General features: G+C 33.5%; 1 protein-coding gene and 1 long non-coding RNA gene across 2 annotated transcripts; one reads left to right on the top strand and one right to left on the bottom strand.

Annotated features, from left to right (window-relative positions):
* The first annotated feature begins 243 nt into the window (after positions 1–243).
* Positions 244–4,575, top strand: LOC123698749. The gene is made up of 3 exons (XM_045645498.1): positions 244–395; positions 1,974–3,180; positions 3,325–4,575. Exons 1-3 carry the CDS (start codon positions 244–246, stop codon positions 4,573–4,575), a joined length of 2,610 nt encoding a protein of 869 aa, XP_045501454.1.
* Positions 4,576–10,271: 5,696 nt separating this feature from the next.
* LOC123698527 lies at positions 10,272–11,179 on the bottom strand. The gene is made up of 2 exons (XR_006752417.1): positions 11,066–11,179; positions 10,272–10,936 (listed from the first exon to the last, which is right to left on the bottom strand). It is a non-coding gene; the product is annotated as an uncharacterized LOC123698527 (long non-coding RNA).
* Positions 11,180–16,057: the final 4,878 nt, after the last annotated feature.

The following is a 16,057-nucleotide window of genomic DNA, read 5'->3' on the forward strand; positions in this document are numbered from 1 at the left end:
AACCCTTGTTTTATTTCAATCGTTCCCGAGAGACAGTGGGTGGCAGGCCTTGGTTCGAACATTTTTTGGTCCTTCGAGCCGGATATTAAGAACCTAGACCAGTGGATTTTTGTATCAAAAGTACGGCGCGCAAACCGGTAGTGGATTGCTACTGAAGCGCCATTGTGGTGAGCGGCGTAAGCGCATCTATAAGGAGTGTGCTTATGAAGCTGCAGCATTTCCGCGAGAGGGCGCCACCAGCCTATGGGAACCAGTTCAAGCAGCAAGCACTCGCAGTCTAGTGCTACGTTCCAGCAGAGGGCGGGCCTTCCACACAGCAGCAACTGGGCACGACCAACTATAGAGGGCGCCACTTACGACTGGCAACATATTATGAATGTTTTGAAGAAACAACTGTGAGTAAACATTGTGTTGTAAAAATATTTCATTTCGATCTTCTATCAAGTTACAATTATTAGTTAGTGAAGTGTTTGGGACTTTAATTATTTTACGTATATTTAGAACATTGTACTTAGTTAAAATTTAGAGTTAATTTAGACTTAGAGTAATTAAGCAAAAAGTGATTAGACGGGGAATCCATGCCCGATTTTTTCTAAGTTGTTTATAAATTCAAACACTTGTAATTTTTTCAAGTTTATTTTTGGACTTAGAAAATTTTTGTACTGTTTTTTGTTTAAATTTTTCTAAGTGAATAAATTTCAAACACTTGTAAATTTTTCAAGTTTATTCTTGGACTTAGAAAATTTTTGTACTGTTTTTAAGTTCATAATATAATGTATTTGTTTAAATTTTTCTAAGTGAATCAATTTCATACACTTGTAATTTTTTCAAGTTCGATCATAGACTTAGAATTTTTCTACTGATTCATATTTTTTTTTGTTTCATACATTTATTTTGTTATTTTTTAACATGGAGTCATTAATTAAAGTACAACTAAACAACAAAAATATTATTTATAAAGGCAGGATCAACTTCAAAAAATCTCCTAAAGAGAGATTAACGCAGTTTTATATTGAAACTCGATTAGAAGCACTCGAGTCACAATGGTCAAATTTTATTAATACTCATAAGTCTATCGTCGAAAAGGCATCCGACAAGGATGCAACCACTATCCCATATTTTACGGCTGATATCTATGACGAAACAGAAGAAATTTATTTTACTTATAAATCAGAATTAAAAGAGTTGTTAAATACACAACAAGATAATTTAAATTGTAATAATTGTAGTAAAGCATCTCAAGTCACATCTAAAGTAAAGTTACCCAAAATTAGTTTACCTATTTTTTCCGGTTTATATAACGAATGGACATCCTTTCGCGATCTTTTTGTTTCACTCATTCACAAAAATGAAACTTTGGACGACGTTGAGAAGCTTCATTACTTGAAAACACATTTATCTGGAGAAGCTGAACAATTATTGAGATATACTCCTGTCACGGCTTCTAATTACAAGGAATCTTGGGCAACTCTTATTAAGCGTTATGACAATAAGAGATTTTTGTCTAATTGCATTTTGAAACGATTTATGAATCAGCCAACGATTGTAAAAGAATCTTCAAATTTAATTAAGAACCTTTTAGATACGACACTTGATTGTTTACACGGTTTGCGTACATTAGGTATAGATGTGAGTTCATGGGACACAATCATAATATACATAATTAGCTTAAAATTAGATTCCGAATCGCGTAAGTTGTGGGAGGTGAGAGTTAGTTCGAAAGATGAGTTACCATCTTTTGATAGTATGAAGGAATTTTTGGAAACCCGATTTCGTTCCCTAGAATATCTAGATCCTAAACAAAATGTTACTCGGTCACACAATCCTAAATCGTTTCATGTAGCTTCTGTGTCTTGTATTCTATGTTCTGGTGATCATAAACTGTGTCACTGCAAGGTATTCGCCGCAAAGGACATTGACTCTCGTCGTGAATTTGCCCGAACCAGTAAAATATGTTTTAATTGTCTTAATAGAAATCACAATGTTTATTCATGCCGTCAATCTACCCGTTGCCATAAGTGTAAGAAAAGACACCACACACTTCTGCACCCTGAAACTGTCAACACTGTTGTGACTGATAGTCCAGCAGATGTAAATGTAGTAGCTGCTACTACAGCTTCTACATCTTATCAAGGTGAGTCAACCACCCCTGTTTGTTGTTATGCAAATACTCATAGTCAAGGTTTATTAGCCACAGCTTTGGTCAATGTCGAGTCGAGATCTGGAGCTGCCTTTGTTTTAAGAGCCTTGATGGATCAAGGCTCTCAGGTTTCCTTTATCACGGAATCTGCAGTCCAGCTTCTTGGCTTGAAAAAGTTACCTGCTCATGCCGACATACTCCGTCTAGGCGATGACGAAGGCATTTCAATGCCTTCCAAGTGGATTGTTAAGTTTAAATTGCAGTCTCGCCTAGACCCCAATTTTGTTTTATATGTCGACGCGTATGTTTTAACAAGGCTAACCTCACACCTTCCTGAGCGAAGGATCGTTCAGGCTTTGCCGTTGGTTTCGTCCTTGGAGTTGGCGGATCCCTCATTCCATACTCCAGGCAATATTGATTTGCTGTTGAGCACTAGAGTGGTCGGCGCTGTTCTGGAGGAAGGACTGATAAGAGGACCGCCGGGAGCACCAGTTGCTCAAAGGACTAAGCTCGGTTGGATTTTGTCTGGCGAAGTCCAAACCGTAACTCAAAAGCCGGCTTGTTACGGCGTAGTTGTTAATACACAAGTGAATATCAATGATCTTGAGTTGGAAGAGTCGGAAGATTCTTCACATTTGGGGGATATTTTAACTGAAGAAGAACAGAAATGCAAAGAATTTTATTCTAAAACTACCAAAAGAGACAACACGGGTCGTTACATCGCTAGATTGCCTTTTAAGACAGACAATCCCCAATGCAAGATTGGTAAGTCAGAGGACATAGCTGGTAAACGTTTTTGTAATTTGGAAAGAAAATTAACTCGCGATCCTGAATTTGGTAAAGAATATAAGGCTGTGATTCAAGAATATCTTGACCTAGAGCATGCTGAGGTCGTACCTGAATTAGAAGTTTCAAGAGATTCTGTATATTTACCCCATCACGCAGTAGTGCGTACTGATAAAAGCACTTCTAAGGTCCGGGTGGTTTTCGATGCGTCCTGTCCAGCTAGAAATGGTGTTTCGCTGAACTCTGGAGTGATGGTTTACTATATATTTATATATTTTATATGTTTACATATTTATTTTTTATTTTTTACTTTGCAACCTGATTTGCGCAATATTATCATGCGATGGCGTTGTCATCTAATAACTTTAGTGGCCGACACAATTAAAATGTATCGGCAGATAAAAATAGCTGACGAGGATGTAGATTATCAACGCATTTTGTGGCGTGACAACACGCAGACTGAGTTACAACATTTGCGTTTGTTGCGTGTAACTTTTGGTACATCCTCGGCTCCATACTTAGCTGTGCGTTCCTTGCAGCAATTGGTTCATGACGAAGGACATAATTTTTCCTTGGTAGCAAAACGTGTTTTGCCAGATTTTTATGTCGATGATTTTCTGCCTAGTTGTGAGACTATTTCTGAAGGCGAACAGATTCATCGTCAGATCTCCGAGTTGTTGAGTCGTGGAGGTTTTCAACTTCAGAAGTGGTCCGCCAATCGTGATGAACTGTTACTCAAGATAAGAGATAGAACGTGTGATGGTAATGTGAACATTATCTTCGAAAGCAACCATGCTATGAACATCTTAAGTCTAACATGGGATCGAAGTTTTGATGAATTTCAATACACCGTCCATCTATCTACTTTGAAGACTCCAGTAACCAAACGACGAGTGGTATCGGACATAGCACCTATATTTGACCCACTCGGATGGATCTTCCTAGTTGCTATAACGGCTAAAGTGTTTATACACCGACTTTGGCTTTCGGGTATTGAATGGGATGAGGAACTTCCTCAGCAGCCTTTAACAGATTGGCTCGTATATCGAGACAATTTACATAAACTCACCCAATTTCGTTTGAACAGGTGTATTCACACTAGTCGACATAATATTGAGCTCGAACTACAAGATTTTTGTGACGCTTCCAATAGGGCATTCTTGGCTGTGGTCTTTTTGCGTTCGGTTGGTTCCAACGGCAATATTCATATTAGTCTCATAGCATCTAATACCAAGGTAGCCTCTGTCAAACAGGTGTCCATACCTCGGTTGGCGTGGTGTGGCGCCGTATTGCTTGCGAAACCTCTAAGGGAAGTTTCAGTCACATTAAGCGCTTCTAAAAATAATTTACATCCGTGGACTGACTCTTCGGTAGTTTTGGCATGGCTGACAAGGAACCTCAGCCGTTGGAAAACCTTTGTCGGAACCCGTGTTTCCGAAATGCTCACTATTATGGATCAATGGTCACATATTCAATCGAAAGACAACTCTTCAGATTGCGCTTCGCGAAGTGTTAGTCCAATGGAATTATTGGAACTCGAGTCATGGGTGAAGGGAACTGGTTGGCTCAAAATTAAGGTTATTGAATATAGCAAGAATGAAATTATAAAAACACATCTTGAAGAGAAGAAGGACAAAATTTATGTGTAACGTAGTTAATATAGGAGATGGAGAAAATGAACTTATTAAAAGATTTTCATCATTGATTAGGCTTACGAGAATTATTGCATCTTGCCAAGGTTTTTTTTTTTAAAATTTAAATCTAAAACAAAATTTTCTGTTAATTTAAGGTTTTCCAAATTCATGAGGCTTTAATGTCGTGTATTCGTGTATGTCAGAGTCATTATTTTGGGAATTTTTGGATAAATTTGCTGGTTCGGACAAGGTCACAAGAGTTGTGTCTTGCGTTGCAAGGGTTCAATCATTAAATGCCCCACCTCAAGGCTGATTGTGCTCCCAGTCACTACGTCCGCGTAGTATCTATTCATGTCATTTTTATCGGAGTTATTTTATGTATTTTGTTTTTTATTATTATTGTGCTCCCAGTCACTATGTACTTACGCGTAGTTATTCATGTACTTTGTATCGGAGTTACTTTTATGTATTTTGATTTTTTATTATTGTTTACAGTCCACTTACTCTATTCTAAGACATGTATGATGTATTGTGTCTTAAGACGTTACTGCCATTTACTGTTTCATGGTGGGCGGTAACGCAGTTATCAATGTATGTAGTTTTAAGTGATGGACATTCTGTCCATGGTGGGCGGAATGTTAAATGCTCTGATTAGTTAGAAGTTGTAACTATTTGTCGCTAGATGTCACTGTACCGAAAACGTGTGTTTTACATCGCGCTATTGAAATTGTTTTGTAAAAACATATATTTGTTTAGAAGAATATATTTGTTGTTGCTCACTTGGAACCGTTGTTTTATTTCAATCGTTCCCGAGAGACAGTGGGTGGCAGGCCTTGGTTCGAACACTATGAGTATATCGTAAACAGACTGAGATACAGACAAAACCGAGGACTTGTTTTATTACATTTACTGACCGACTTACCAGCTATCGATTATGCCAGGTTTCATTTCTTCTCCCACAAATATACTTTAAAGGTTACAATAGACTGGCAAAATTACAATTTTATAAAATATATTCCCTATTCCGACAGCACTTCCGCCACAGGAAACTGCACCTAAAGTATTGCAGACTGAATCAAATTACATGCAATAAGGAATGTGCTTCTTACCATACGTTCCTACAAAATTGTCTTTGAATTTGGGCACATTATAACACTTTGTTTGGTTTGTAAAAAACTGTTGGTTTCAATACCTATTTACTTTTTAGGTAAATGTGTAAAATAAGAATGATATTAACCAATTTTTAAGCTATTGCATAGCTTCTATCGCGGGCCTTGAGCGCGGGGACCGAATCGAGAAATTCCGTAACGAAAAACCTCACGCTCCCAACTCCGACGGGCGGAGGTGTGTCTGGAAGGCATAGCATGCAATAGTTTTACCGCGGCAGTCCCCGAGTGCCACACGTCGTTTTTTTACATTTAATCTTTCTTCTTTCTTCGTTGTTATTAGTTTGCATTAAATTCTTATCTGTGAATACTTAAACCAAAATGTTTTCTTTCATGGAGATTAGGCTTGCATTCCAACACGCGCTAGCGATAAAATATTAATATCAATTATAACGTGGTTATAATTTCGTAGTAATAATAAGTTTTATATTTAATCGTACTTATACGAATATTTGTCAAGCGATCTACATAATTGTTGTTCTACTGCTCTACTAGTACTATGTATAAAAAAGAATCAAGATTCCTACGTTGTACATAATTCTATTACTTTGATTATTTGGAATCTATATATATAAAACTCAAAGGTGACTGATATAGTGATCTATCAACGCACAGCCCAAACAACTGGACGTATCGGGCTGAAATTTGGCATGCAGGTAGATGTCATAACGTAGGCGTCCCCTAAGAAAGGATTTCCCGAAACTCTTGCGGGAACGGGGAAAAACGGGGATGCACGTACGAAGTCGTGGGCGGAAGCTAGTGATAATATAAAACTAGTCCTTTTTAAATAGTACATGTTAAAACTTTTTCTTTGTTGTTCTATAAAAACCTAGTACCTTCCTTGCATCCTTAACCTAAACTTATCGCAAGAAAATATTTTCAACCAGATTTTACAATAATTCAATCTACACAGAACACGTTCCACTCAAGTCAATCAAAGCTTCGCCAATGAATTTCTTTGCTCTTTGTATCGTGTTTCGTTTCCAAAAGGCATGTAATGCCGTGCACATGTCAAAGCGAGCATGCCAAATTTATTTCGAGAGCCTTCCTTGCAACTGGAAATGTTACTGTATTTAGATTTAGGAAATGTAGAAAGACGAGCCTTAAATACGCTTACCTGAGTTTGAGTTCAGTTAATTGATGTATCAAATTAATTTGCGATTTACAGTCTATGTTATTTGGTTGTTAATTATTTAGAGGTAAGTTCCCATGAATATTAGACGATCGTTAACTGATAGTCAAGTTTCAGTTATTTATAATGATTGTCAAATCAAAGGTAATAAACGAGAAAAGTGACACAGAATAAACATATTTTTATTTATTATAATATTCAAGGAATATAACTCCCAAACTTAACTTCGAATCCAATTAAAATTAAGTGATATGTTTGTCAAATATTTTATATTGGCGTCACTGTTTCTCTTGTCATTTTTAATGATAGTGGATTGAAGTAAAATTATTTATTTCTTGAGCTTCTTATAAATTTAAATAACAGTATCGTTAAATTACATAATTTTTGTGCTTAGTAACTTTATTCGTCATAATCTATACTTACTAATATTATGACATAATCTATACTTACTAATACTGAAGAGTTTGTTTGTTTGTTTGGACGCGCTCATCTCAGGAACTACTGATCCGAATTAAAAAATTCAGTGTTAGATAGAGATAGATATTAGATAGCCCATTTATCAAGGAAGGCTATATAATAATAAACTCTTTATTAGCAGGTAGGCAATATTAAAATTAACAATTTATATACTTAAAATCTACTTAATCTAACAACCTACATGCTAAAAGGATTGCCGCTTAGCATTTTACAATATATTATATAATATTATTACAATATTTTATATTTTATATAATATTACCATCACACTAAAAGCAATAGGAGCAGAGCAAAACGGGTAAAACCGCAGGGCACAGCTAGTAAATGAATACACTATACGAATATAGCACACACATGTAAAATGTTATATAAAATAATATGTCCTTGGAGGATAATACTGTTCGATAGAAAAAGGTTGTGGGTATGTTTTGTTTCTATTTTCATTGGATAACGACCACACCGAGTATGACATTACCATAAGTAAATATGTTATCGAATACCAGGAAACAAGATCAAAACATATTATTATAAAACCGTTCAACAAAATTCATTTTAATTTCTTAATAAAAACATGCTACAAAACACTGGATTCAAATAATAATAATTATTGTTCTCATCCGAAAAGGCTATTCGAGAAATCCAGTAAAAACTTTAAATTTAATTACACCCACAGTGCTACTTAACTATTTGTTTTCATTGCGAAAAAGTTAAATAGAATAGCTCATAAAATTCATAGGAAAGTTGAAAGAAGCCGCAATAATACCGTACTCGGTACTCCATGTTTAAGTTAAAATTCTGCTTCAAGAATGTTTTAAATTTTTAAAAATTTCTAATATTCAGGAGCACCTCGGCTTTATGTAATTATTCCGGGGCTAAATGCGTTCCACTTGTCTTAATTTACTCAGTGGCGGCCGAAAGAGGTAGCATTATGCTTTTGTAAACCTTTTAGGGTGGAGTATAAAAATTTCATTATAATGACGTGCTAGATTATGGAGTTTCATTGCGCTAGGAACTTAAACAATTGTATTTTATTACGTATGCGTGCCAATCAAGTTTGGGCGACACGCATGTAACAGAAAATGACTAACAAAAGAGTTATTGGTACTCTTACTTCTATATTCTATTTCTTTAGTAACTATAGTTAGAGGAAAGTACAAATAGAGAAAGAATACAAAATTTGCAGAAGTATTCACAGCAAAAGTATGAAGAAGCGAGTAGTACGCTCTATATCTAAACTGAAAAGAACTGTATCATAATAATGTCTAAGTATCAGAGTACACGATACGGAACCAGATTATATCACGAGCTCCCGTCTACCGATTACCCCAATATTTAATGTGCAGGGAGGGAGGGTTAAATATATAATGGTTCGAGGTAAATAGGCTCCGTACGCTCATTTAGAGCTAATGCCGGCTTCATCAAGGCTTTTTGATGTGAGAAGTCAGGTACTTAAGCGGAGATTGTATGGTAACGACATACTTTGATGGCGTTTTTGAGAGTAATGCCTGACAGGATGTACGGGCTTGGTACAGTAGTTACCAGCGCGATTGGAGAGAAATTAAAACATGATGTAGGGACAATCACTTAGAAAGGTAATCTTCTTTTTTGGGTGAAATTTTATTGGTTTTAAAATATGCGACATGTTGATTGTAGATTGAAGGTTCTTATTCAAAAGATGGTCATATACTACGTCGAGAAGATAAGACAATTATTCAATAATTAAGTCCTAGAGTGTTAATTTTGTACATTTCTACAGTATACGTATAGGTACATGTATTAGCGCGTGCGTTGCATGCACCTTTTTCAGAACGATTCTTATATTATTATAAGATCAAAGTGTTCCAAAGATAATAATTAATAAAAAAACGAATACCTTGACAACACGAGCCGGTTAAAATAACCGGTTAAAATGTCAGGGTTTAATCGAATTTATCCGTCCGGTCAGCTAACTTGTATTTTCTGCGAAATTATTTATAGAAGTTCACTCGTGTCTTGATTAAAGACACGTGCTAAAACCTATACGAAGTACAAGTTTAAATGTTTGTCTTTGGGCTACCTGCAAAAGTTATCACTTTGAGCATTACATGAATACTTCGAAGTTTGTTCATAATACAATGAGCTAATAAATATTATAATACTTCAAGATTTATTCCTCAAACATTACCAATAAACAAACGAAATTCGACAAAGTCCCGCTCCATAAAGCAGTATCAGAAATGCAAGACAAACTAACAACTCAATACATTACAAACTAAACGTATGTAAATGGAAAAGTGCATGCAAACAATTTGGCACAAGAAACATTTCACATGAAATAAATTTCTCGTCGCACCTGCGTTCGCGATTAATGGTTGTTCTGCGACACTTCATTATGCTATACTTGGGAAGAAATGCTGCTAGGGTAAACGCTCTTATTGTGGCCATGTTAACGCCAACGTCTTGACCTCTGTTTTTCACATTGTTGTATGCCGATCAATTTCGTTAATAACCTCATTCTTGAGAAACTAAGCGGACACTAATTAAGCGCTTAAATGAGTAGTTCGATCAGTTATTATGAACTCAAAGTAGTTACAGTTAACACAATTAGTATACAATAACTAACATTTTATAATATTTAATATTACATTACTAATTTTAAAACTAAGGTATAACATAAGTAATTGAAGCTATAATAATTATAAACAGTTTTTAATTAAAATTTTCTATGGAGATAGATAACGAAATCATTTTGATTACCCACTTAATAAAATTGTTGTAGAGTAGTTTAATTATTGTTTTAGCAAAAATACAATTAGTATGTTTTTAAACTTAATATTGTACTATTAAAGTCACAATACTAATGGACTCCGCCTATAATTTTAAGCGGAATTCGCATTTCTGCAAGAGAATTAAACTTAACGAGCAACCATTTACAAAACCAACCGTTTTGCATACTGTTAACCCTTAGCTGGTATCGCCTTTTTTGGCAACACTACCGGTATCGTGGGTCAAATTCTACCCATACCAAACAATCTGTTGTAGAACGTAGATTTTTTATTATTTGTATAAAATATGGTTAGATAAGAAATAAAAAAATATTTTTTTACAAAATAACCTTATTTAATTTTAGAATATAAAAAAAAATATCATGTTTTACACACATTTGTAAATAACCTTATTTTTTGGCACTTTTTGGTTAATGTGAACTTAAAACATAAAAAAAAATAGAAATGTTAGAAAAACTTTAACTAAAATATATTTATGGCACTTCTCATATCTTTATTATAACAAAAAAACAAATTGCTTCTGAAATCAGCATAAAATAAAAAAAATGACAACCAAAACCAAAATGACTTCTACCATCAACTATCATCCTCATCTTCTTCACTCTCATCTCTCGTATTTTCGTTCCTCGTATATTTTCTATTATTCTCGTATCTCCTCTTCGTTTTCATCGTCGTCAGAACTTACTCCAAATACACTGTCTTCTAAGCAACTAACAGATTAGGGATTGTCTCGATCGCTGATGATTTCGTCGTCACAAAGTTGGTTTACATTTGGTATTCTTTCATTTTTCAATTCCAAATCATCACTTAAGTCGTTCATCAACTCCTCGATTTGTCTGTCGTTCAAAAAGCCCTCCAATGTAGTACAAATAAACAATAAAACCAAAAAAGTAAGTAATTACACTCAGTGAAAAAAGTTACTTATTTGGTGTCGTGGGTCGAACGTGACCCAGAAAGCTACTTACCTCCGCTCCTAAGATAGTCACAGTTCTGCACATCCACCCCCCGCTGCAGCTAGCGACGCACTGAGAATACTTAGAAGCGCACAGTCGTTGCATAAATATTTAAAGAATTATAACCGAAAATTTTCGCTTCTGGGTCAAATTTGACCCACGATACCTGCTAAGGGTTAAAGAAAACAACACCATAGTTTTGTAGGTTCAAATTTAAAGCACATTAACTTTGTATTTTAGCAACAAAAGGTACAGTAAAGTTTAAATAAAACTTCGAAATATATTTTTGATATTAATATCAATTAAGAGTACTAGTTCATATCTAAAGCTTCGAAAATTGGAATAGATTTGATGTCCACACGAAAAACTTTACTAAAAGTAACATACACATTGTAAAAAAAATATTTTATTCCCATAATATATTTTAAATAATAGTTCACATTTATAATGGCACGCACATACAGGTTAGTTTACCCTATTTCACACTTTAAACTTACAATACGTTTCAGTCGACGACTGTTTTAAACAGTCTACTTTACAGTTTAGGAACTGAAATAAAATCTATGTAAATGAGTCCATAGTGCTCAAATAGCGTCACTGTTATTCACTAAGGCTTTTAGTGTTAATTAATTGAGTGCTTTTCAAAGTTTAAAATTTAAAACGCTGTCTATGACTTGCATGTTTTAATAGTTATTCGTTCAATAAATTGTTAAATTGAACAAAAGATATTCTTCGATTGTATTTTTAAAGTTATTAACACAAATTCATATTCAGTACAAAGTGGCTGAATACAATAATATTATAAAAGTAATAATAAAGCACTACTAACGAAACGAAATTCTATCAATTAGGTACATATTATAGACTACAAGCCCGCATAGGAAAAAAATATGGGTCAATTGAACCACCAGGGGACATATCTAGAACGATAGAAGAGCATAAAATAATAAGATTCATCACTATGCCGTCACTTGTAAGCTGTCCAACTGAGTACAGATGAGAATTCAAAAGTCCTATGCGGGCTTGTAGTCTAATAGTTGATTACTAGTATATTAGTATAATGGGGTAATCTATTGTTGTTCAATTATTTAGGTAACTTAAACGACAGCCATTATTAATGTAGATGCTGTTAAATCGTGTTATTGTGTTTTCATCTCAGTTTGAGAAACTCAAAATGTTCCATATATCAAGACGTAACTTTGATATTAATAAAAATAGAGTTGCTCAAGATTACAACTAGGTATTTAAATTCAACAAGAAACAAATCACAGAATGCTAAAATATTAATTTACCATTTACAAGATATAAAATCAATAATATCAACAATATTAAATGAACAGCTCGTAAAATTGAGCTCGTTGAGAATCTCAAAAATATGGCGCTATAAGTTAATAAAGCGGACATTAACCTGGATAATTGCCGCCATAATCGACGACATTTTGACATGCTGTAATGCGTAAATATCGGGAACAAAAAGATAATTATTGCGATAAAACCTCGCTTACATTGGAATATATTTAAGTACCTATATGTTTTATTTTTGTGTGGTAGATATATCGAATAGTTTCAGCTTTCAATTTATAGCCCAGGCTCTTTATTTAAGGGGAAAATAGATATTTAAAATGAACTTCCAAGTTTTAGTAAATAAGTAGTATAGATATTTTAGTCTATTTTAGAAATGGAATTCGAAACTAGGAAATAAAATACCTATTTCTTAGTTCACTAAAATTTGTTAATAATGTTATTTTTTGCATAATAGAATAAAATATAAAGCCACATAATTCGTGATAACATTAAAAATATTAACATAATGAACCACAACTTCCAAAGTCAATATAATCACAATAGAGCAACCTACAATTTGGAAAGTACTTTATGTATTGTAATGAAAAATAAATTTAGTATAACGGTTGTAATATAAAGTCAGTATAAGAGGCAGGGTGCGGTAATGAGGTTTTAATACGCGTCTAGCTCCCGGCTAGGTACCCTAGGGTTAGGCGTGTAGTACAGGAGCCGGCGGTAAGATTGAAGCGATGAGATTAACGATATCAATTTGCAAATAATTTAGACGTTATATGATTATACTATTAGGAGCAAGCTTAACGTTGCAACAAAATAAAGACAATCTTATAATCAATGTACTTAAAAGCTTAAAATCAGCTTCACCGTTCTGAAGAGCATATTTAATTTCTCGAGCAGTAAAAGTAAAGACTACCCCTTGATATTTATCAGATTACATCCACAATTGTTGAAATGTTTAAAAAAAAATAATCAGTGTGAGAGAGTGATAACATGAATATCCAAGTATTTTTATTGATGCTCATGATTGGTTTCATTTTCTGATTCTTTCATTACTCTGACAGCCAGCTCTCGGACCATATCACTATATTTCCACTAAACCTAAGCTAAAGCTCGCTCTTTATAATTTATTTTACGGAAATTTCGCGTCAGTGTGACGAGAAATAAATACGGTAGCGTGAATTAAATTTTGCTACATTAGTTGCTTGTAGATATGCATACATTTTTTTACCATGTTTATGAATATATTCGAAAACTTGTAACAATAAAATAACATCCAATATTTATGTGTTAATTATAATAACCGCGTAGTTACTAAAAACAAGTCAAATTTTTACTTTACTGTTATCCTCTAGTATATTATGTAGTATTATTGAGGCTGGCAACATTTTAATGAAATCTACAATCAAATTAAATCATTGTGGCTTCATTATATCCTCCAGTCAAATTAGAAAAACAACAACAAAAAAGTTATTTTGGTTTTCTATTCATCTTACAAATATCATAATATACAACGTTAGCATTGACAGAGATGACTATAATATTATCATTTATAATAAAAAATGTGTGCGTGTACAAGTGTACACACATAAGAAGTGAAACTTTTTTATGGCCTTATTTTCACAAAATAATTTACTATATGCAACTTTACATAAATACGTCGAATCACGCGTGGTAGGGATAAGAAAAAGATGGCGCGTAACGGAAAAATGTCACGCGTAACAAAAAAATGTTACACTAAATTTTTTTCCAACCTCTATAAAGAAGTTTCACTTCAAAAATCGCATAATACAATATATTAAGTTATAAAAAGCACTATAATTAAATTACTATCGTATGAATTTATCTTCATATATACATAATATATTATGTTTAATTATCCATAAGTTAATGCTTATAATAATTTAATTACGAGAAACACGCGCTTCAAGAAAATTTTTCTTCATGTAATTACAGTTAATAAATACACAAATATTTCGATACGCTCGCGAAATTTAATAAATATAATGGGATTAATATCGAAAATATCTAATATTATGCTTATTATTAGACGTAATGTCTGTATTGATGAACGTTTAATTAATTTTATTGGAATTTTTATATAACTCAATATGTACAAATATGTCTAGACTGTTAGTAAAATACATTTTTATATATAAACTTTAAAAATGTAAACAATCAAATACTTTATTTTCTTTATTATACTTGAAAAAATAGGAGCTTAGAAGTTTAAATAATAAAATTGTATTAGGTAGGTACCTACCACAGAACTATATCGAGGTACTGTTACGTTGCTGTGTCTATATTAATGAGATTATGATATAATAATATTATGTCTATTCTCTATTACATACATTAAAATATTACGGCAAACAGCACCATACACCTTATCGGAACCGTCACAATGCTCTCAAAGTCTATTTATTTCCTAAAAATCGTCAAATTAAATTCAGCAGTTTTACGTAATAATCTTTCCCATACATAAAATTACTTTAAATAGTACGCATTATAATTTTACAGTCCATAATATTTGGAGTAAAGCAAAATGAAGCTGTATTTGGTTGTTATCGGGGAAACTCAGAAGTTTATACTGTACGAGTTCAATTCTTTGTATCTCTCACGCTTCGAAGAAATCAAAGTAATGACTTCGTTCTGTATCCTACAATCTTGTAAAAATACGTAATCCTGTAAATAATATTTATAATAAATATTGAGACGCAAATTATGATTATAAAGCTAGATAACTTATCGATTATTAAAAATAAAATGATATACAAGTTACGTTTTATAGGGTATATCTATACGCAATATAATTTATCTATATACTATACTATAATACAAGAGCTGTAGAGTTTATTCGTTTGGTTGGTTGAACACGCTAAACTCAGGAACTGCGGATAAAGATCCTTTATAAAGGAAGGATTATAGGCTACATTATAATAAAATAACGCTAAGACTAATAGGGCAGAAACCGCGGGGAACAGCTAGTATATTATAACAGGAGGAACAAACAGCAATTCGAAAACTTATAAATCCATACTAATATTATAAATGCGAAAGTAACTCTGTCTGTCTGTCTGTTACTCAATCACGCCTAAACTACTGAACCAATTTTCATGAAATTTGGTATGGAGATATATTGATACCCGAGAAAGGATATAGGCTACTTTTTATCCCGGGAAAATGACGCAATCCCGGAAATCCCACGGGAACGGGAACTATTAGACTGCGCGGGCGAAGCCGCGGGCGGAAACCTAGTCTCTTATATATTACGTTATGACTGACCAATTATTCTTAGCCACTTTATAAAACTAATTTTCACCTATCGTGAATCATTTCACTTATCCAAGAGACAACAAGTACTAAAACAAATGAGAACACGGGTCTTAACTCATTCTAGACATTTCTATGACACTGCAATAAGTTATTTCGTAAATAAGAACGTTATTTTGTACCTTTCGCACCTATATTTTAGGGAATCATTTGTCAACGAGACGTTATAATACAAATGTTTTGAGATGTCGCGAACCCTCATTATGGCACATACCTATTGTGTGAGGTATATTTAATTTTTCAGGGTTATAATGTTTCATAACACGCTTGTAATAAAATACTACTGTTAATGAGTAACTAAATTTATTTACGTACTTCTGGGTATTCTGGAAGGTCTTGAATATTTTACAGGATAATTAATATTCGTTATTG

Source organism: Colias croceus, chromosome 16 (genome assembly GCF_905220415.1).
Source record: "Colias croceus chromosome 16, ilColCroc2.1".
Lineage (NCBI taxonomy): Eukaryota > Metazoa > Arthropoda > Insecta > Lepidoptera > Pieridae > Colias > Colias croceus.

Coding starts and splice junctions, on each gene's coding strand:
- LOC123698749 (XM_045645498.1), top strand. CDS start 244: ATGGGAACCAGTTCAAGCAGCAAGCACTCGCAGTCTAGTGCTACGTTC. Junction 396..1,973: donor AATGTTTTGAAGAAACAACT/GTGAGTAAACAT, acceptor TTGTCTTAATAG/AAATCACAATGTTTATTCAT. Junction 3,181..3,324: donor CGCTGAACTCTGGAGTGATG/GTTTACTATATA, acceptor ATGTATCGGCAG/ATAAAAATAGCTGACGAGGA.